The sequence below is a fragment of the Rhinopithecus bieti genome, unplaced genomic scaffold (genome assembly GCF_001698545.2).
Source record: "Rhinopithecus bieti isolate Rb0 unplaced genomic scaffold, ASM169854v2 scaffold_4967, whole genome shotgun sequence".
NCBI lineage: Eukaryota > Metazoa > Chordata > Mammalia > Primates > Cercopithecidae > Rhinopithecus > Rhinopithecus bieti.
The window spans coordinates 1,562,754-1,582,458 of record NW_016804726.1 but is presented as its reverse complement, the minus strand read 5'-3'; the positions used below and the strand labels follow the sequence as shown (position 1 = coordinate 1,582,458).

The 19,705-nt window shown below is 55.8% G+C and overlaps 2 protein-coding genes across 2 annotated transcripts in view; one reads left to right on the top strand and one right to left on the bottom strand.

Annotated features, from left to right (window-relative positions):
* The first annotated feature begins 1,589 nt into the window (after nt 1-1,589).
* PMM1 (phosphomannomutase 1) lies at nt 1,590-14,835 on the top strand. The gene is made up of 8 exons (XM_017870292.1): nt 1,590-2,318; nt 6,136-6,253; nt 7,698-7,774; nt 7,930-8,021; nt 8,244-8,343; nt 12,388-12,463; nt 13,352-13,467; nt 13,835-14,835. The coding sequence occupies exons 1-8, from the start codon at nt 2,031-2,033 to the stop codon at nt 13,955-13,957; spliced, it is 990 nt and encodes a 329-aa protein (XP_017725781.1). The 5' UTR covers nt 1,590-2,030; the 3' UTR covers nt 13,958-14,835.
* A 235-nt stretch (nt 14,836-15,070) lies between these two features.
* Nucleotides 15,071-19,705, bottom strand: part of CSDC2 (cold shock domain containing C2) — an 8,947-nt gene continuing 4,312 nt past the window's right edge. Inside the window, exons 2-3 of the mRNA XM_017870244.1 lie at nt 18,335-18,513; nt 15,071-17,034 (exon numbers count right to left, since the gene is read on the bottom strand). Coding sequence (XP_017725733.1) covers nt 16,872-17,034; nt 18,335-18,513 — 342 coding nt within the window. The 3' untranslated portion in view covers nt 15,071-16,871. The remainder of the gene's footprint in view (nt 17,035-18,334; nt 18,514-19,705) is intronic.

Below are 19,705 nucleotides of genomic sequence, written 5' to 3'. Positions count from 1 at the left end.
CTAGAATTACAGGTGTGAGCCACCGCATCCAACTCTACAGTTATTATTTATTTAGTTAGTTTGTTTGTATGAGGTGGAGTCTTGCTCTGTCTCCCAGGCTGGAGTGCAGTGGCATCTCAGCTTACTGCAACCACTGCCTTCCACATTCAAGCAATTCTCCCGCCTCAGCCTCCCAAGTAGCTGGGATTGCAGGCGCCTGCCACCATGCCCGGCTAATTTTTGTATTTTTAGTACAGGTGGGGTTTCCCCATGTTGGCCAGGCTTGTCTCAAACTCCTGACCGCAGGTGATCTGCCCATCCCGGCCTCCCAAAGTGTTGGGATTACAGGCGCGAGCCACTGCGCCCGGCCTGTTATTTATTTTCATGTGAAAAACAACCCTACAAAGTAGGTGGTGTTCATCCCATTTTATAGGTGAAGACACAAAGCTTCTGAGAGGTGAAGTGACTTGTCCAAGGTCCCATAGTGGTGGAGCCGGGAAGACAACCTGGAACTGACTCCAAAGTCAATGCAATGGTTAAATAATTGTGAATATAATCTGGGAAGGTTGGTTGGGCCCGGTAACTCACGCTTGCATTCCCAGCACTTTGGGAGGCTGAGGCGGGCAGATCACCTGAGGTCAGGAGTTGGAGACCAGCCTGGCTAACATGATGAAACGCCATCTCTACTAAAAATATAAAATTAGCCGGGCGTGGTAGTGCATGCCTGTAATCCCAGCTACTCGGGAGGCAGAGGTTGTGGTAAGCTGAAATTGCACCACTGCACTCCAGCCTGGGCAATAAGAGCGAAACTCCATCTCAGAAAAAAAAAAAAAAAAAAAAAAAAATTAGCCGGGTGTGTTGGCACATCTATAGTTTCAGCTACTCGGGAGGCTGAGGCAGGAGAATCGCTTGAACCCGGGAGGCAGAGGTTGCAGTGAGCCAAGATAGTGCCACTGCACTCCAGCCTGGGTAACAGAGTGAGACCCAGTCTCAAAAATAAATAAATAAATAAATAAACAAGTAAGGTCCTGTCTCAAAAAAAAAATAAAATAAAACAAAATAAGTAAAATACAAAATTAGCTGGGCTGGTGGCACACGCCTGTAGTCCCAGCTACTCGGGAGGCTGAGGCATGAGAATCGCTTGAACCTGGGAGGTGGAAGTTGCAGTGAGCAGAGATCCCACCACTGCCCCCCAGCCTGGGCAGGGTGAGACTCTTTCCCAAAAAAAAAAAAAAAAAAAGGAAGAATCTGGGAAGGTCTCCAAGGAGGTGGACCCTGAGAGCTGGATCTTGGGGAAGGCAATTTGGCAAAGTCCAAAGCCCGAACAAAGGCCTTCAGGAGATCTTTTCTTTCCTCTCTCCTCCCCTCCCCTCCCTCCCCTCTTCTTTCTTTTCTTTTCTTTCTCTCCCTCCTCTCTCATCTCTTCTTTCCTGTTTTTTTTTTTTGGCAGAGTTTCACTGTTGTTGCCCAGGCTGGAGTGCAATGGCGCGATCTTGGCTCACCGCCACCTCTGCTTCCCGGCTCAAAGCAACCTCTGGCTTCTTTGGAATCAAGCGATTCTCCTGCCTCAGCCTCCTGAGTAGCTGGGATTACAGGCATGCACCACCAAGCCGGGCTAATTTTGTATTTTTAGTAGAGACGGGGTTTCTCCATGTTGGTCAGGTTGGTCTCGAACTCGCGACCTCAGGTGATCTGCCCGCCTCGGCCTCCCAAACTGCTGAGATTACAGGCATGAGCCACCGCGCCCGGCTCAGATTTCCTACAGCTCAAAATTTGTAAGGCAAAGAGATAACCACAAATCTTGTGAGAGTGGAGAGCGACCTCGGCTCTCTTAGTCCCGCCTGGCCCACTAGGGACTACACAGTACGGTGGAGGCCCCGCCCGACCCAGCCCCTTAATTGGCCCGTTGCAATCACTATCAACCCGCCAATTCTGGCCCCTCCCCTGTCTTCCGGGTTCACCCTCTCACTTCCTGCCGGGCCCAGGCTCAGGCCCCGCCTCCGTCTTGTTTGGAGGACTCCAGTCGAACCTGGAGGGCTGCGCTCCGCCCTATGCCTCGCCCGCCTCTTCCAGGAGCAAACAGGATCAGCTCAGGCCCCGCCCCCGCTTCGGTCCGCCGAGACCACGCCCCTTCGGCGCAATCAGGCGTCTGCTGTCCCCGCCCCCTAAAGCCCCGCTCTGTCGAATCTTATCCCTGCGCTGCTTCTGCGGCTGCATCTTCCAGACTCCGCCCCGCGCGTGGAGCTGCAGCCATGGCAGTCACCGCCCAGGGAGCCCGCAGGAAGGAGCGGGTCCTCTGCCTGTTTGACGTGGACGGGACCCTCACGCCGGCTCGCCAGGTAGGACCCTGAAGTTTGGAAGCTCCCGCCGGGAGTGTCACGCGGACACCCCCGAGGCTGAGTGTGGGATCTGCAGGAGAGTGACCGTGGACACACCGGGACCAAGTGTAGCATGCAGCAGTACCCGGCCCCCTGACATCCGGGGCCACTCACCGGGAGTGAGGGGACCTGGCCCTCCACGTCACTGCCCCCGCAGCGTCCCTGCCTGTGTTCTGCTTGGGAGTGTTAGGGTAGGATCCAGTACTGGAGGGAAGAGGCTGCGATCAGAGGCCTAGCTCCCTCCGTCCCCAGATGCTTTCACATGCCCCTAGGGCCTGGCTCCCGGAGGCCCCAGCCTCCTGAGCTGGGGATCCCACCCTAGTTCAGCCCTACGACGCACCAGTAGTCAGAGCTGGCTTCTGAACCGGGGTTCCAGGCACACAAGCACGCAGCCAAGTGTCAGTCACCATCTGGTGGGAGACAGGGGGTCTCAGAGTCTTCCCACCCCGACCTTTGCAGGCCTGGGACTGGGTCTAGTTTCTGAAGCCCTATCATCCACTTTACCTTCCACCCCTAGTCGTGGGGCAGAGAGGGCTGCTTTTCGAATTCGTTTATGGGCTCTACCCACCCATAGGTGAGAGGCTTCAGGCCTAGTCTGTTTGCTGTGAGGACACTGAGGCATAGTATAGTGAGGGTAAGTGTGGTTTTCTTCTAAAGACTCGCTGTGTTGAGCCTCTTACCTCTGCTCAGTTTTTCTCCCACTGGGTTGCATTGTGAGTGAGTCCCCAAAAGCCCCCTCACCAGCTGGATGCATCAGTAAGCAGGTTTCATTCGTGCCCTCCCTGTGGGTAACCCACCTTCCAGTCTGGGGGCCTCAAAGACCAACCGACAGGTCTCCTAGCGTGGGGGAACAGTGGGATGGGCTTCACTGGGCAGTGGCTGATGGGAACCCAGGTCTTAGCCTCCTCTCTTAGGTCCCAAATGCCCCTCCCCATCCTCTGTGGTGAAATTACCCTGGCTTGGGCCCTGGGGGCCCAAGGAAGGACCAGCCCGCTCTGCCTTCCTGCAGGGGTGGGTCCGGGAGGAAGATGGCAGGACTGGAGCGAAGGTGGGCCGGTTGCAGTGTCTGACGCCTGTAATCCCAGCACTTTGGGAGGCCGAGGTGGGCGGATCACCTGAGGTCAGGAATTCGAAACCAGCCTGGCCAACATGGTGAAACTCTGTCTCTACTAAAAATACAAAAATGAGGCTGGGTTCAGTGACTCATGCCTGTAATCCCAGCACTTTGGGAGGCTGAGGCGGACAGATCACAATGTCAGGAGTTCAAGACCAGCCTGACCAATATGGTGAAACCCCGTCTCTACTAAAAATACAAAAAATTAGCCAGGCATGGTGGCATGCACCTGTAATCCCAGCTGCTCAGGAGGCTGAGGCAGGAGAATCGCTTGAACCAGAGAGACAGAGGTTGCAGTGAACCGAGAATGTGCCATTGCAGTCCAGCCTGGGCGACAGCAAGACTCTGTCTCCAAAAAAAAAAAAAAAAAAATAGCTGGGCGTGGTGGCATGTGCCTGCCCGTAGTCCCAGCTACTCAGGAGGCAGAGGCAGGAGAATCGATTGAACCCAGGAGTAGAGGTTGCAGTGAGCCAAGATTGTGCCATTGCACTCCAGCCTGGGCAACAAGAGTGAAACTCCATCTCAAACAAACAAATAAATAAATAAAAGAACTGGAACAAAGGTGGCAGGGCCTAGGCGCAGTTCTGACCCCTCCCTCTGATCTTTTGTTCCACAAACATAACAACCTGAATAAGAACAGCCTATTAATTTGTCTCCGGGCCAGCCTGTGTGTTTAGTGCCTTTTGAAAGTTAATTTTTAATTGTACACATATTCATGATTACACTCTCCTGGTAAAGAATGAAAACATAACAGAGAAAAGTAAAGTCCCCTCTGACTACACCAGGATCCCAGGCCTGGCCCTCGTCCCCAAGGTAATGTGGTTACTGTGGTGTGGCTTCCCTCCAGGCCTTTAACTGGATCTGTTTGCCCAGAGCAAATATTAAACATTGTTTTGTGGGGCTATTTTTGTTGTTGTTGTTCTTTGGCTCCTCAAGAATCAACTTGAATGTGATGCTATTTTGTTGTTGTTAGAGACAGGGTCTCACTTTGTCAGCTAGTCTGGAGTGCAGTGGTGCCATCACAGCTCACTGCAGCCTCGAACTCCTGGGCTCAAGTGATTGTCCCGCCTCAGCTTCTGGAGTAGCTGGGACTACAGGCGAGTGCCACCATGCCTGGCTAATTTTTTTTTTTTTGGAGACAAAGTCTTGTTCTTGTCCCCCAGGCTAGAGTGCAGTGGCATGATGTCGGCTCACTGCAACCTCAACCTCCCAGGTTCAAGTGATTCTCTTGCCTCAGCCTCCTGAGTAGCTGGGATTACGAGCACCTACCACTGCGCGCAGCTAATTTTTTAACTTTTAGTAGAGACAGGGTTTTGCCAGGTTGGCTGGGCAGATCTCGAACTCCTGACTTCAGGTGATCCACCCGCCTGGGCTTCCCAAAGTGCTGGGATTACAGGCATGAGCCACCGCGCCCGATCGAAAATTTTTAAAAATCATCCAGGCATGGGCTGGGCGCAGTGGTTCATGCCTGTAATCCCAGCACTTTGGGAGGCCCAGGCGGGTGGATCACCTGATGTGAGGAGTTCAAGACCAACCTGGCCAACATGGCAAAACCCTGTCTCCACTAAAAAAATAAAAAAATAAAAAAATTAGCTGAGCCTGGTGGCAGGCGCCTGTCAGGAGAATCGCTTGAACCCAGGAGGCAGAAGTTGCAGTGAGCTGAGATTGGGCCATCTTATTCCAGCCTGGGCAGAGGTTTCAGTGAGCCGAGTTCACACCACTGTACTTCAGCCTGGGTGACAGAGCCAGACTCCACCACAGAAAAAAAAAAAAAGACCAGGCGCACTGGCTCGTGCCTGTAATCCCAGCACTTTGGGAGGCCGAGGGGGGCAGATCACATGAGGTCAAGAGTTCAAGACCACCCTGGCCAACATAGTGAAACCCCGTCTTTCTTTTTTTTTTTTTTTTTTTGAGACGGAGTCTCACTCTGTCACCCGGCTGGAGGCAGTGGCCGGATCTCGCTCACTGCAAGCTCGCCTCCCGGGTTTACGCCATTCTCCTGCCTCAGCCTCTGGAGGTAGCTTGGGACATACAGGTGCCCGCCACCTCACCCGGCTAGTTTTTGTATTTTTTAGTAGAGACGGGCTTTTACCGTGTTAGCCAGGATATCTCGTCTCCTGACCTCGGATCCACCCGTCTCGGGCCTCCCAAAAGTGCTGGGATTACAGGCTTGAGCCACCACGCACGGCCGAAACCCCGTCTTTACTAAAAATACAAAAATTAGCTGAGTGTGGTGTCGGGCAACTGTAGTCTCGGCTACTCAGGAGGCTGAGGCAGGAGAATCACTTGAACATGGGAGATAGAGGTTGCAGTGAGCCGGGATCACACCACTGCACTCCAGCCTGGGCGACAGAGCAAAAGTTCATCTCCAAGAAAAAAAAATTTTTTTTTTTTTTCATAGAGATGATATCTCCCTTTGCTGCCTAGGCTCTAGTCTCAAACTGCTGGGTCAAGCGATCTTTCTGCCGTGGCCTCTCAAAGTGTTGGGATTACAGACCTGAGCCATGGTGCCCAACCTGTCTAATTTTTGGTGTCTGAGCTTTGTACTGCTTCAGATCCAGCTAGAACGTGGGCTCCCTGGGTTCTGAGCACTAAGTGAGGGCTAAGTGGAGATCCCAGACATGCTGAAAGCCAGAATGCTATGCTTCCCCTCTCCCCCCATAGAAAATTGACCCTGAGGTGGCCGCCTTCCTGCAGAAGCTGCGAAGTAGAGTGCAGATCGGTGTGGTGGGCGGCTCTGACTACTCTAAGATCGCTGAGCAGCTGGGTGACGGGGATGAAGGTAAGAGTGAGACTGGGGGTAGAGGGAGTGGGGAATTTGAGAGATTCCTGGGCGTCTTCAAAGAGCTGATCCTGCTTCTGTGGGGCAGAAGTAGAGAGAGAGCAGCCAGATAGTTCCCTCACTGATGTGACAAACACTTGAGCACCTCCTATTGCCAGGGATTGTGCCAGGCCCTAGAGAAATAGCTGGGACAAAGCAAGCAAAACCTGCCCTTATGCAGTTTACATTCTCATTTCTGCCTGCTGAGTCTTGATTTCCTCATCTTTAAAATGGGCTGAACTGGCCGCCATGGTGGCTCACGCCTATAATCCCAGCACTTTGGGAGGCCGAGGCAGGTGGATTACTTGAGATCAGGAGTTCAAGACCAGCCTGGCCAACATGGTGAAACCCCGTCTCTACTAAAAATACAAAAAATTAGCTGAGTGTGGTTGCACGTGCCTGCAATCCCAGCTACTCAGGAGGCTGAGGCAGGAGAATCACTTGAACCTGGGTGGTGGAGGTTGCAGTGAGCCAAGATCGGGCCACTACACTCCAGCCTGGGTGACAGAGTGAGGCTCTGCTTCCATAAAAAAAAAAAAAGGGGCAGAACCAATGATGGCTACCATTTGTCAAAAATGATCATGTGTTAATGTTACTCCATTGCATTTAATCCCCACAATCAGACTTTAGAGTAGGCGTGATCATCCCATTTAACAGAGGACGACTCTGAAGTTATCCAGAAAATTGATTGGACCTCAGAGCTCCTGGTCTCAGACCAGTCGAAGTGGGTGCCTCCAGTTCCTCAAGCCAGAAACTTCCTCGAATTTTTCCTTTTCCTCACCTCTTGTTTATTCCATCAGCAGACCCCAAAATATCTCCCTGTCCCCTCTGTCTCCATCTCCACCATGCCTTCATAGTCTAGGTAACCACGTGCCACCCAGACCCCGCAACAGCCTCTGGGCTGTGCTCCCTGTGCCTCCCACCTCCCACCCACTCCAGCTGCTTCTCCTGGCAGCTAGAGCTGAAACCTCCAACTCTCCCATGCAGCCAGCCTTGAGAACCCAGTGCGATGGCAGCTGTAGAGCAGAAGGAAGCTCATCTGCAGAGGGGCAGGGGAGCACAGAGTGTAAATGATGCCCTCTGCCAGAGAGTACTGCATGGCTTCCAGAGGAGGAAGCTGGATCTGGGAGGATGAGTGGCAGGGAAGCCAGAGAAGGGCGGTCCTGACAGAAGGACCTGCATGGATGCCTGTGTGCAGAGGCCCACAGGTGTGACTGGCTTCTCTGGAAGAAAACCAAACTGCAGAGGGAGAAAGGCTGGAGAAGCAGGTTGCAGCCTCAGATTGAACAAATGGCCTTTGAATACGAAACCAAGGGTGTGGGCTTCCTGTCTCTTTACTTGCCTGTGGGGTCACAGACCTGGTCTCACAGTCTTTCTTCCTCCTGTCCTCTATGTGACCCCGAAGTCATTGAGAAGTTTGATTATGTGTTTGCTGAGAACGGGACAGTGCAGTATAAGCACGGACGACTGCTCTCCAAGCAGGTCAGTGTCCCCCAGGGCTTAGCCAGGGGCACCCCGCTTTTCCATAGTGGAGCAGTCCAAGGGTGCCTTCTGTCCTGGGCTGGGGGAGAGACACTGTGCCTGTCTCAGGGTCAGGCAGCCTAGGCCACGCTCAGAGCCCTGTGTTCTTCGGCCAGACCATCCAGAACCACCTGGGGGAGGAGCTGCTGCAGGACTTGATCAACTTCTGCCTCAGCTACATGGCCCTGCTCAGGCTGCCCAAGAAGCGGTGAGGTCCCACCAGCCTGGTCTCCAGAACCTGGGGCCTGAGGGAGGAGAAGTGTGGGTCCCTTAGAGGGAGCCTGGAGATACTTGGGCCCCTGATTTTTTGCGGGGAGTGTGGATTATTTTCCCCTTTGAAGTCCTAGGAGGCTGGGGTCCCAGGTGGGGCTAGATTTGAATTCAGGGCTGTTCTGGTTCTCTCTGGCTCCCCGCCCTCCCTCACCACCAGTGGAACCTTCATCGAGTTCCGGAATGGCATGCTGAACATCTCGCCCATCGGCCGGAGCTGCACCCTGGAGGAAAGGATCGAGTTCTCCGAACTGGACAAGGTACCACTAGCTATGCAACCTTAGGCCTGTAGGGCCTCAGTCACTCAATTTATCTGAGCCTTTATTTTCTCATTGGTAAAATAGACTGGGGTGATGTGTTCTGATTTAACTGATACCCTTTCAGGCACCTACCGTGTGCCATTGTTGTAGACACACGTGCATCTTTCCAACACTGCTGGTCCCCCTTCCTAGGTGACCAGCACCAGCAGCCACCCACTGAGCCAGGCCAACACCTGGGAACATCATTTCCTTCCCACCCACATTGGGTTCAACAACTCCTATTTCATCAGCCTCTCGAGTCAGTGTCAAATCTGTTCATCTGCAGAACTGAGACCCCACTCTAGATTACCGCTTTCCCCCGCCCCAGGTTTCCCCAACTTTCCTCTCTGTCCCTCCCTACCCGCTGCATAACCCTGCCAGCCTGCTCTCCAGCGATGCCACTGAGAACCTTTCTTTTTTTTTTTTGGCGGGGGGAGGGAGATAAGAGTCTCATTCTGTCACCCAGCCTGAAGTACAGTGGCATGATCTCGGCTCACTGCAACTCCCACCTCCCGTGTTCAAGCGATTCTTCTGCCTCAGCCTCCCAAGTAGCTGGGATTACAGGTGTGCACCACCACACCCAGCTAATTTTGTACTTTTTTAGTAGAGACAGGGTTTTACCACGTTGCCCAGGCTGGTCTTGAACTCCTGACCTAAGGTGATCCACCTGCCTGGGCCTCCGAAAGTGCTGGGATTACAGGTGTGAGCAACCGCGCCCGGCCCATTAGAACCTTTCAAATGCGTCAGCTGCATTCACCCCCCAACCCTGCTCCCTCACTTACTATCCTTCCTTGCCTCCTCGTTGCCAGCTGGATGATGTTCTGGCCCCCTGCTATGGTGCCTCAAGCCCTGAGGGCTCTGCCTGGCTCCGGCTCTCCTTGTCTCCTCTCTGTGCCCTTCAAGTTCCACTTTCTATTCCTGGAACACACCAAGGTCCTCTCACCTCTGCCTGTGCTGCCCCTGCTGAATCTTGATGTGCATTTTGCTTTTCTCCCCACCGCCTCCCTCCCTCTCGGCGATGGAGTGATCCACCCATCCAAACCTTTCCACGCTGGTCCGTCCGCATCGTTCTGTCATTTTCTGACCTGTTTGGTGGCTCTCCCTGCCCTCTGCTCCAGCTATGGCCTCTTGGCTGATTCTAGAGTGCTGTGCCTCTGCCAGAGCGCACTTCTCTCAGGCCCAGCTCGTCCCTCCTCTCCTTCAAATCACCTTTCCTGTCCTTTTCCCAGTGGGGCCTCCCAGAGTATCGCATCCACTGCTGCACTTCCTGCTCCTTCCCCTACCTTATTTCTCCCCAAGCAGCCTTGGACAACTTCCACCATCTACTTTTAAAACCCGAATTACTGTCTGTCCCTGTCCCAGAACTGTAAGCTCCATCAGGGCAGGGATTTCTGCAGCTTGTTCTCCTCTGGATCTCCTATGCCTGGCACACGGCATACTTTTTGTCATTATTGTTGATTTTGAGATAGGGTCTTAACTCTGTTGCCCAGCCTGGAGTGCAGTGATCTAGTCCTAGCTCACTGCGGCCTCAATCTCTCAGGCTCAAGCGATCCTCACACCTCAGCCTCCTGAGTAGCTGGGACCACAGGTGCATTGCTCCATGCCAGGCTAATTTTTAAAATTTAAAATTTTTTGTAGGGATGGGATCTCACTGTGTCTCCCAGGCCAGTTTTGAACTCCTAGCCTCAAGTGGGCCTTCTGCCTCAGCCTCCCAAAGCACCAGGATTATAGGTGTGAACCACTGCACCTCGCAAAGAAATACCCTTTTTTTCTTTTTGGAGACGGAGTCTCGCTCTGTCACCCAGACTGGAGTGCTGTGGGACAATCTCGGCTCACTGCAACCTCCGCCTCCTGGGTTCAAGCAATTCTTCTGCCTCAGCCTCCTGAGTAGCTGGGACTACAGGCGTGAGCTACCACACCCAGCTAATTTTTGTACTTTTAGTAGAGACAGGGTTTCGCCATGCTGGCCAGGATGGTCTTGATCTCTTAACCTTGTGATCCGCCCTCCTCACCCTCCCAAAGTGCTGGGATTACAGGCATGAGCCACTGCACTGGCCTAATTTTTGTATTTTTTAGTAAGGACAGGGTTTTGCCATGTTCAGGCTGGTCTCAAACCCTGGCCTCAAGTGATCCGCCCACCTTGGCCTCCCAAAGTGCTGGGATTACAGACGTGAGCCACTGCGCCCAGCCACGGGGACTTTTTTTGTTGGAGTAGTTACAATTGGTCATTGGCAAAGAACCACTCCCCCACACACACGTGCTGAGAGGTGATCCCTTCCTGTCCACCCAGGTTCCCAGTCCCAGCTCTACCCATTTGCCTCGTAACCTGGAAAAGCAGCTTTATTACTGTGTGCCTCAGTTTGCTTATGTGTAAGGTAGGGGTAATAGTTCCCATCCCATGGCCTGTCATGAGGACTGGATGAGGTGGCGCATGGACCACGCCTGGCATGGGGTTGGGGAGCCACACACTAACTCCCCACCCCGAGCCCTGGTCCTTCTCAAGTATTTTTGGCTCTTGTTTGCCCCCTTCTGGCACTGGAGGGGCATGAACCTTCCTGATCCGTGTGCCCTGCCCCGGCCCAGAGCTGGTGTAAATGCTTGACCCAGATTGTCTTCCAGAACCCTCAAGTGGGGATGAGTACTTCCCTTCCGTAGATGAGGACACTGAGGCCAGAGAGTGAGTAACCAGCTCGAGGTCACAGTGCCGGTCCCTGCCGAGGCTGGCCTTGCACGTGGGGCTGTCCAGTGACCAGCCTTGTTCTCCAGAGACGGGAGGTGCAGCCAGCCTCGGCTATGGGGAAACATTTCTTCACAGCTTGGGACACTCTCAGCGGTAGCCCTGGGTCTACAGAGTGGCCGCTGGTGGCGACTCTGGCCTCCCTGGGGCCCACCTACCTGCTGGAAAGCCAGGCCAAGGCTGGCAGGGGGCTCACATCCCTTATCTCTGCTTTTCCATGAGAGGGAAGCAGGCAGGGGTCATTCATTACTTCTCCATCCTTTAGTTCAGGAAATAGGCTCAGAGAGGTCAGGTGACTTGCCCATGGTCACACAGCTGAGGAGTACAGTAGCCAAGCCTGGCTACCTGCCTTCAGATCTCAGTCTGGGAGGTGTCTGGCTTTATATCTGACATCCTCCCTGGGCCACTTCTCCAGGCTCCACGCTGCTGACCACTGCCTGCCTTTCCACCCCAGTTCTACCCAGTTCTGACTACAGGGTCATACCAACCACCCCACTCCTGTGCTCCAAAATCTTCAGTGCCTCTTGGTCCCCCAGGATGTGGTCAGACTTCCCAGCCTGGTCTTGAGACCATCTGTCAACTGAATGTCCTGCTGGCTGGTTTAGGTGTTTAGCTGTCCCTCAGGCTGGGCATAGCCACTGCCCTTTGTGGCCCTCTGAAATGGAGATGCTGGGGGCTGGCTGGGGAATGTCCCCCTGCTCCATGTTTGCTGCTGCCAGAGTTCCTGCTCAGAGGGGCGGAGCCAGCCTGGGCACTACCGAGTCCCCCAGCCCAGCCACGTCTTTGCACGGTGGGTGCTGTGCCATGCCTGGCATCCTGCTGCCCTTTCTGAATGCCCACAGCCAACTCCTCACAGTTCCCCTGCTCTCAGCTCCCACACTCATTTCTGAGTATTTGCTTTGTTGAGCTGGGCACAGCTAACAGGATCGAGCCCTGCCCTGAGGTGGACACTGATGTGGGATCCAGACTGCCCCGTCTCCTCGCCCTTCCTCCTCGTATCTCTCCTCTGAGGACCCTTTCGGAAGACCCAGCCCACAGCATCACTGGCAGCCCCATCCCTTCTGGATTTGGGCCCTGGCTCTGCCACCAAGGCTAGGTGACCTTGACCAAAGCACGACCCCTCTCTGAGCCTCAGTTTCCTCATCCGCACAGTTGGGGATCCTACCCACCTAGAAGACTCAGCACGCTCACATGGACTGTGTGCCCAGCTGGGGCCTGGCACACAGCAGGTTCTCTGAGCTGCCATCCGCCCCCTCTCCCCTCTGCAGAAAGAGAAGATCCGGGAGAAGTTCGTGGAAGCCCTGAAAACAGAGTTTGCTGGCAAAGGGCTGAGGTTCTCCCGAGGTACGTCCACCCTGCAGAGGGCTTGGGAGGCCTGGTACAGGGCCCCTCCTCGAACCTTCCGCCCTTCCCAAGACCAGGCTGTGGCCCCTAGTAGCTTTAGGAGCCCCTCCCCCACTCAGGGCAGAGGGGGTGGCTGAGCCTGATGCAGAAAGGGGCTCAGTGTTTACTGGCCCCCAGTTTTCCCCACCTCACACCTCAGTGGTAAATGCCCTATGCCCATCCAGTTTCTCAGGCCAAAAACCGGAGCCTCTCCCTTGAATGCTCTCCCCCGCCCCTTCCCAAGTCCAAACTCCTAGAAGTCCCCGGGCCCTGCCTCTGGAATCCCATTGGTGCTCACACCTCCACTGCCAGCAGCTTATCCCAGCCTCCAACTGACCTGACGCAACCGGGCTCCTCTCTGCCACCTCACCTGTTCCCCAGTGGCCGGAGAGGCTGGAGCTGGAGTCATAGTGTGCCTCTGCCCAAAGCCCTCCCTAGGCTCTTCCTCCCTTTCCACGTGATGCCCAGGGCCTGCCCGTCCTCGCCCTGCCTCTGCCAGCCTCCTCCCTTGCTGGGACACTCATCTTCTTCCCTGCCTCAGGGGCTGTACTTTGTTCTCTGTCTCAGGGGCTGTACTTTGTGCCTCAGGTCCCAGCTCATTGCCACCTCCTCAGAGGTCTCCCCTGACCACCCTGGCTGGATGAGCTTCCCCCACCCACTTTGTAGTCTTGTTTGTTCTCCAACCTGTGTCATAACTTCCTTGAGGATCCTAAGTCTGTCCCGTGTCCTGTTCCTGCCCCGTGTCCCAATCCCCAAGGGTTGCTGAATGAGTGAATGAACAAGCAGCCCTTCTGTTAGCCTTGTCTGCCCCTCCCAGCAGGGAATAACAGTCCCCACCCCTGCCCACAGGAGGCATGATCAGCTTTGACGTCTTCCCCGAGGGCTGGGACAAGCGCTACTGCCTGGATAGCCTGGACCAGGACAGCTTCGACACCATCCACTTCTTTGGGAACGAGACCAGCCCTGTGAGTGTGGTCCACCCCAGGTTTCCCCCAACACAGTGGACAGCGAGAAGCTAGGTCTGGTGGCTTCTCCAACACAAATCACCCAGGTCAAGGCCAGAACACGGGGCAACACAACAGACCTCTTGGCGGGGGCTCCTGGAGAACAACCATTGCTCACCAGCCCCGTTACACAGATCGGAAGGCTGGGGCCCCCGGAGGGCTGGGCACTTGTTCTACATCACACAGCAAGTCAGGGCAGGTCTGACAGGAGTGAGAAGGTGGGCTTCCTGCCAGTTCTGACAGGGCAGGAGAGGGGCAGGTCCGTAGCAGTCAACGTGGAGAGGGACTCCGCCTAATTATGCCTCCTCTGCCCGTCCTCTGTGTGCAGGGTGGGAACGACTTTGAGATCTTTGCTGACCCCCGGACTGTTGGCCACAGCGTGGTGTCTCCACAGGACACAGTGCAGCGATGCCGGGAGATTTTCTTCCCAGAGACAGCCCATGAGGCGTGACCAGGGCCCACATCTGTGCGTCGTGGCTTCTGAAGAGTTTGGCCTAGGCCTAAAGAGGGGTCCTGGTGTTGGATAGATGCCAGGGCCCCTCCTCTGGCCCAGGACGCCTGCTGCAAGGCCCACCCAAATGGGGCCAGAGTCTGTGTGGACAACCGTCCCTAGCCAGTCAGCTCCTAGTGGCACTGGCTCCGTCCTCCCAGAGCCCAGAGTGTTCCCTATGCTCCACCTGGAGGCCGAGGCCATAGCTGCTGCTTGTATTTCGGTACAGAACAGGTTTCTGCGCCAGGAGAAGGCGTGCACAAGTGTCAGTACGAGGTCTAGCCTGCCCTGCCTGCCTGTCCTGGCTGCCTGTCCTGGACGGTGGGGTATGGTGATGTAGGCACCTATTCCCTGGACGGTGGGGTGGTGGCGCAGGACCTGTGCCTATTCCCTGGACGGTGGGGTGGTGGCGCAGGCGCCTATTCCCTGGACGGTGGGGTGTGGTGGCACAGGACCTGTGCCTGTTCCCTGGACGGTGGGGTGTGGTGGCGTAGGCACCTATTCCCTGGACGGTGGGGTGTGGTGGCATAGGTGCCTTTTCCCTGGACGGTGGGGTACGGTGGCGTAGGCACCTATTCACTGGACGGTGGGGTGTGGTGACATAGGCGTCTATTCCCTGGACGGTGGGGTGTGGTGGCACAGGTGCCTATTCCTTGGACGGTGGGGTACGGTGGCGTAGGCGTCTATTCCCTGGACGGTGGAGTGTGGTGATGTAGGCGCCTATTCCCTGGATGGTGGGGTATGGTGGCACAGGTGCCTATTCCCTGGATGGTGGGGTGTGGTGGCACAGGTGCCTATTTTAGAGAACTTTGTCACAGTATTAAATTTCCCAGAACAAAGTAGGTGTCAGTTGTGTCTGATTGGATAATTGGCCCTAGTCACATGCCGTCACAGCCACTACTTTGCCAATGAGTAAACAGCACAGAGAGGGCAGGGACTTGGCCCAGGTCACAAAGGAAGTCCCTAATCCAGTTGAGGACGGGGCCATTGAAGCCCCAGAGAAGAGCTGGTTTGGTGTGTCCACCCCCAGCCCCTTCCTTGGGGACACTGACACAGAGGCAGCTTTAGGCCACGGTGGGTCACAGTTGAGGGTTTATTGCCAGTGTTAGGAAGAATGGGGGGGTCTGGGTGGCCAGGGGTCTTGGGAGGAATTCCAAATGGGCACTGCAAAGCCTGTGAGTGGGGAGGAGAGCTGCTGACCCCCTGCTACCCAGGTGGCCCCAGGGCTGATGCCACCACATCCTGACTGATAGTGGTACCTTAAAAGGTGGCCTCCCTACAGGAGGGGAGCCTTGGGGCCCCCAGGAGTCATCCCTCACTAACAAGCCCTCTCTCAAGGGGGCCGGGGCCTTTGTTCCTCATGGGACAGGCTGGGCCGTGCCCATTTTAGGGGAGCTGACCAGCATACCTCAGCAGCTCTGGGCTCCCAGATTTTATGTGATGGGCCCTGGGGGCAGGGTTGCGATGCAGGCATCCCGGCTGATCTCTACCCTGGGGTCTTGGGGCACCTACAAGGCCAGGGATCCTCCTAGACAGTCACTGATCCCCTCATCCTGGGCATTTGAGCCCCCAGTTTTACTCACAGACTGGGTCTCATAAGGGTCCCACCCCTGGTCGGCCCTCCCTTGAACCATGGCCCCACTTCTCCCCAGTCAGGTGATGTGCTCTCTAGAAGGGAGGGTGGTAGGTAGGGGGTGCGCCCAGAGGTGGAGGCAGACAGGGCCCTCCTTCCTGGCCTCCCGGGCCAGGCCACCCTCACCCCTGTATGGGAGTGAATGGCCATGACCCCAAGTGCACACACATCTTGGCCCCAAAAGGATTCCAGGTGACAGCGACAGTCATACATCTTCAGGGATGGACACGATAAAAGCAAGAGCCACACCTCAGCCGCTGGTCTGTCAGGTCTTTGGGAAGAGGGTTTGACGTGGGGGCCGCAGGGCCAGTCTACCAGGCTGAGGGCCCTCCTTGTGGGTGCCCTGGCCCGGCCCTGCCTGATGGATGTGTGTCCGTCCATTGCGGCAACCTCAGCAGCTGTCAGCCGGGCGTGGCCCAGAGCATCAGTAGTGCTTGTGAGTCAGGGTAAAGGAGGGCTGCAGCCAAGCTGGAGAGATGGACCCCCACCCTCTGCAAACCCCTGGGCTCAGCTCAGTACAGCCCAGGGGAAGGAGCCCAGAGCCACTGCCAGGCTGAGGAGGAGGGACTGGCCGGCGAAATGGGAGCCCCAAACCCCTTCCGCCCTCAGGCCCCTCTTCCTGCCTCTCTAGTGCACTGAGAGCAGAGCAGGAAGGAAGGCTGGCCTCAGCAGTGAGGGGCCTGTGTGCCTCTGTATTTGTCCTCCTCCCCTGCCAGAGGCTGGGAGGCTCCCCAAAAGCACCCACCGGCCAGGCTTCTGAGGAAAGGGTCTAGGTGGTGGCGGGGGACCTCAGCCAAGGGAGGGAGATGTAAGTAGCACAGAGAACTGTGGACTGACATGGGACAGCTCAGGGGCAGAGGCCAGGGAGTGAGCCCAGCACAGGCTCTCGAGGCTCAGTCACCATGGGTAGGAGGTGAGCAGCGAGGTGGGTAGGAGGGCGAGCGGGTCCTGCGTGTCTGCGGCAGGGAAGGGAGGAGAAAGGCAGTGGACAGCGAAAAGCCAGGTCTGGTGGCCTCGCCCTCCACCCACTTCCTTTCCAGCTCGCACAGTAGTCACGGGTCATGGGGTGGGTGGAGGCACACGCTCACAGCCACAAGCACAGACGGACAGACAGACAGACGTGCACACTGAGGCCACCGAAGGACTGATCAGCCAGGGCAGTGGGGCATGGAGCTGGCTGCTGCCCGTTCACCCTGTGTGGCTCCCCACCCCCCCGGCCAGCTGGCCTGTGAGCCACCCAGCCTAGGAGCCCACGACCTGGCCAGACCACGTCTCGTGGGGAGTGTGGGGGGCCAGCTGAGTGAGCACCACCTCCACGGCCTGGAACTTCTGGTTCTTGGGCGGGATAGGGCACATCTTGTAGGTCACCTCATCGCCCTCCACCGGCACGTACTCCCCCTCGATGCTGGCGGGCAGGAAGAGGGGTGTTAGCCCAGTGGCAGGCCCTATGCCCTGGAAAGTCCTGCGGCCTGGCCTCGGGGGCAGCCTGGCCCTAGGCCTCCCTAGGTCAGGAGGCCTGGCCAGGTCTTGCTTCTCAGAACCTCAGCTCTCGAATCTGTAAAATGGGACTCATGGCCAAGCACAGTGGCTCACGCCTGTAATCCCAACAGTTTGGGAGCCCGAGGCGAGCGGATCACCTGAGTCAGGAGTTTGACACCAGCCTGGCCAACATGGCGAAACCCTGTCTTTACTAAAAATAAAAAAGTTCCTGGGCGCGGTGGCTTCAAGCTGTTAAATCCCAGCACTTTGGGAGGCCGGACGGAGCGGATCACGACGTCAGCGAGATCGAAGACCACCCTGGGCAACCACGGTGAAACTCCGTCTCTACTAAAAGAATACAAAAAAACTAGCCGGGCGACGAAGGCGGCGCCTGATGTCCCAGCTACTTGGGGAGCTGAGGCAGGAGGAATGGCTTTGTGAACCTTGGGAAGGCGGCAGCTTGCAAGCTGAGCTGAGATCCGTCCACCGCACTCCAGGCCCGGGCGAGACAGAGCGGAGACTCCGTCTCAAAAAAAAAATAAATAAATAAATAAAAAATAAAAAAAAATAAAAAAGTTAGCTGGGCGTGGTGGCTGACACCTGTAATTCCAGCTACTTGGGAGGCTGAGGGGGGAGAATCACTTGAACCCAGGAAGTAGAGGTTGCACTGAGCTGAGATTGTGCCACTGCACTCCAGCCTGGGCAACAGAGCGAGACTCCGTCTCAAAAAATAAATAAATAAATAAAATGGGATTCATAAACTGTACCTCCCTTTCTGGGTCCCTTGAGGACTGAGATGTGAAAGGGCACAGGGAGGTCCCTAAAGCTGAGAAGCTCAGTGACCTCCACCCAGTCCTCCTGGCATTAGGAGTGGGTGGGGCCAGGTCTAGGCATGACATCCATCTCTACCTCCTGGCCCATCCACCTGAAGGCCCTTTCCAGGCCAAGAGGCTCAGGAGCTGGCCTAGCCCTCTCAGACCACCATGATGCTGGAATGGGATCCAGGGCCCAGCTGCTGGCTCCCAGGCTTCTGGGGTCTGCATGCCCACTCCCCATCTGGCCACAGCCCTCCTCCCCCAACACACCCTCAGTCCCTACTCAGAGGACAGAAAAGGTGCCATGAATACAGACCTCAGCCAGGGACGGGAGAGGCCTGGAGAGATATTTTTGAGGCACCGTTAGGGACACTAGGGCAGGGGCCAAGAACAGAGGTGGAGGGGACTCACTCAGACACATGTACGAAGATGTCCTCGGACCCGTTCTCAGGGGTGATGAAGCCATGGCCCTGTGAGCGTGAGAACTGCTTACAGACGCCCTTGAACACGGGGCCAGCTGAGGCCCGGGCTGTCCTGGAGATAGGGTAGTGGGATTGCAGCTGTGGCCTTAGGAACTCCTCCCCGGACCCCTACAGCTGTTCTGGGCCCTTTCTGCTGAGCCTGCCTCAGGGCTGCGAGAAACTTGCCCCAGGCCAGAAACCACAAAGTCATCCCCATTCAATGATAATGAGGCCGGGCACAGTGGCTCACACCTGTCATCCCAGCGCTTTGGGACGCTGAAGCAGGAGGATCACTTGGGCCTAGGAGTTTGAGACCAGCCTGGGCGACATAGGGAGACTCCCATCTCTACAAAAAAAAAAATTTTTTTTTTTTTTTTGAGACAGAGTCTCGCTCTGTCACCCAGGCTGGAGCGCAGGGGCACAATCTCAGCTCACTGCAACCTCCACCTCCCGGGTTCAAGTGATTCTCATGCCTCAGCCTCCTGAGTAGCTAGGATTACAGGCACCCACCACCACGCCCAGATAAGTTTTGGCATTTTGAGTAGAGACGGGGTTTTGCAGTGTTTGGCCATGTTGGCCAGAGTGCCTTGATCTCCTGGCCTCAACTGATCCACCCGCCTCAACCTCCAAAAATGCTGGGATTACAGGCATGAGCCACCGTGTCTGGCCCAAAATATTTTTTAAAAAATTAGCTGGGGGTGGTGACATGCGCCAGTAGTCCCAGGTACTCAGGAGGCTGAGGTGGGAGGATCGCTTAAGCCCAGGAAGTTGAGGCTGCAGTGAGTCATGACTGCACCACTGTACTCCAGCCTGGGTGACAGAGCGAGACCCTGTCCTTCCCAAAAGATCCTTTGGCCTCCCCCATATGGACCCTTATTACTCCCCCATGCCACCTCATTGGTGACCTACCCCAAAGGCCCAGGGCTACTCTTTGTCCCCCCTGCCCACCCCTCTCCAAAGGTTAACTCTGTGTCTTGGGTTTTGCCCACGCTGTGCCATCTGCCCAGAATCGCCAGCTCCCTTCTTCACCTGATACATCTTCCAAACCCAACCAGATCATCATCTCCTCTGGTACCCCGTGCTGGGTCCTCACTCCTAACCCTGCTGGGTGGTAATGGATGGCGAACAAGTTCCCTCTAGATTGTAAGCAGCTTGTGGGCTGGGGCTTTGTCTTATCCCTGGATCCCCCTGGTCCGGAGCTCAGTAAATCTTTGTGGGATGGATGGATGGATGGATGGATGGATGGATGGATGGATGGACAGGTGGGTGGATGGATGGGTGGATGGATGGATGGGTGGATGGATGGATGGATGGACGGACA

Coding starts and splice junctions, on each gene's coding strand:
- PMM1 (XM_017870292.1), top strand. CDS start 2,031: ATGCCTCGCCCGCCTCTTCCAGGAGCAAACAGGATCAGCTCAGGCCCC. Junction 6,254..7,697: donor GCTGGGTGACGGGGATGAAG/GTAAGAGTGAGA, acceptor GTGACCCCGAAG/TCATTGAGAAGTTTGATTAT. Junction 12,464..13,351: donor AGGGCTGAGGTTCTCCCGAG/GTACGTCCACCC, acceptor CCCTGCCCACAG/GAGGCATGATCAGCTTTGAC.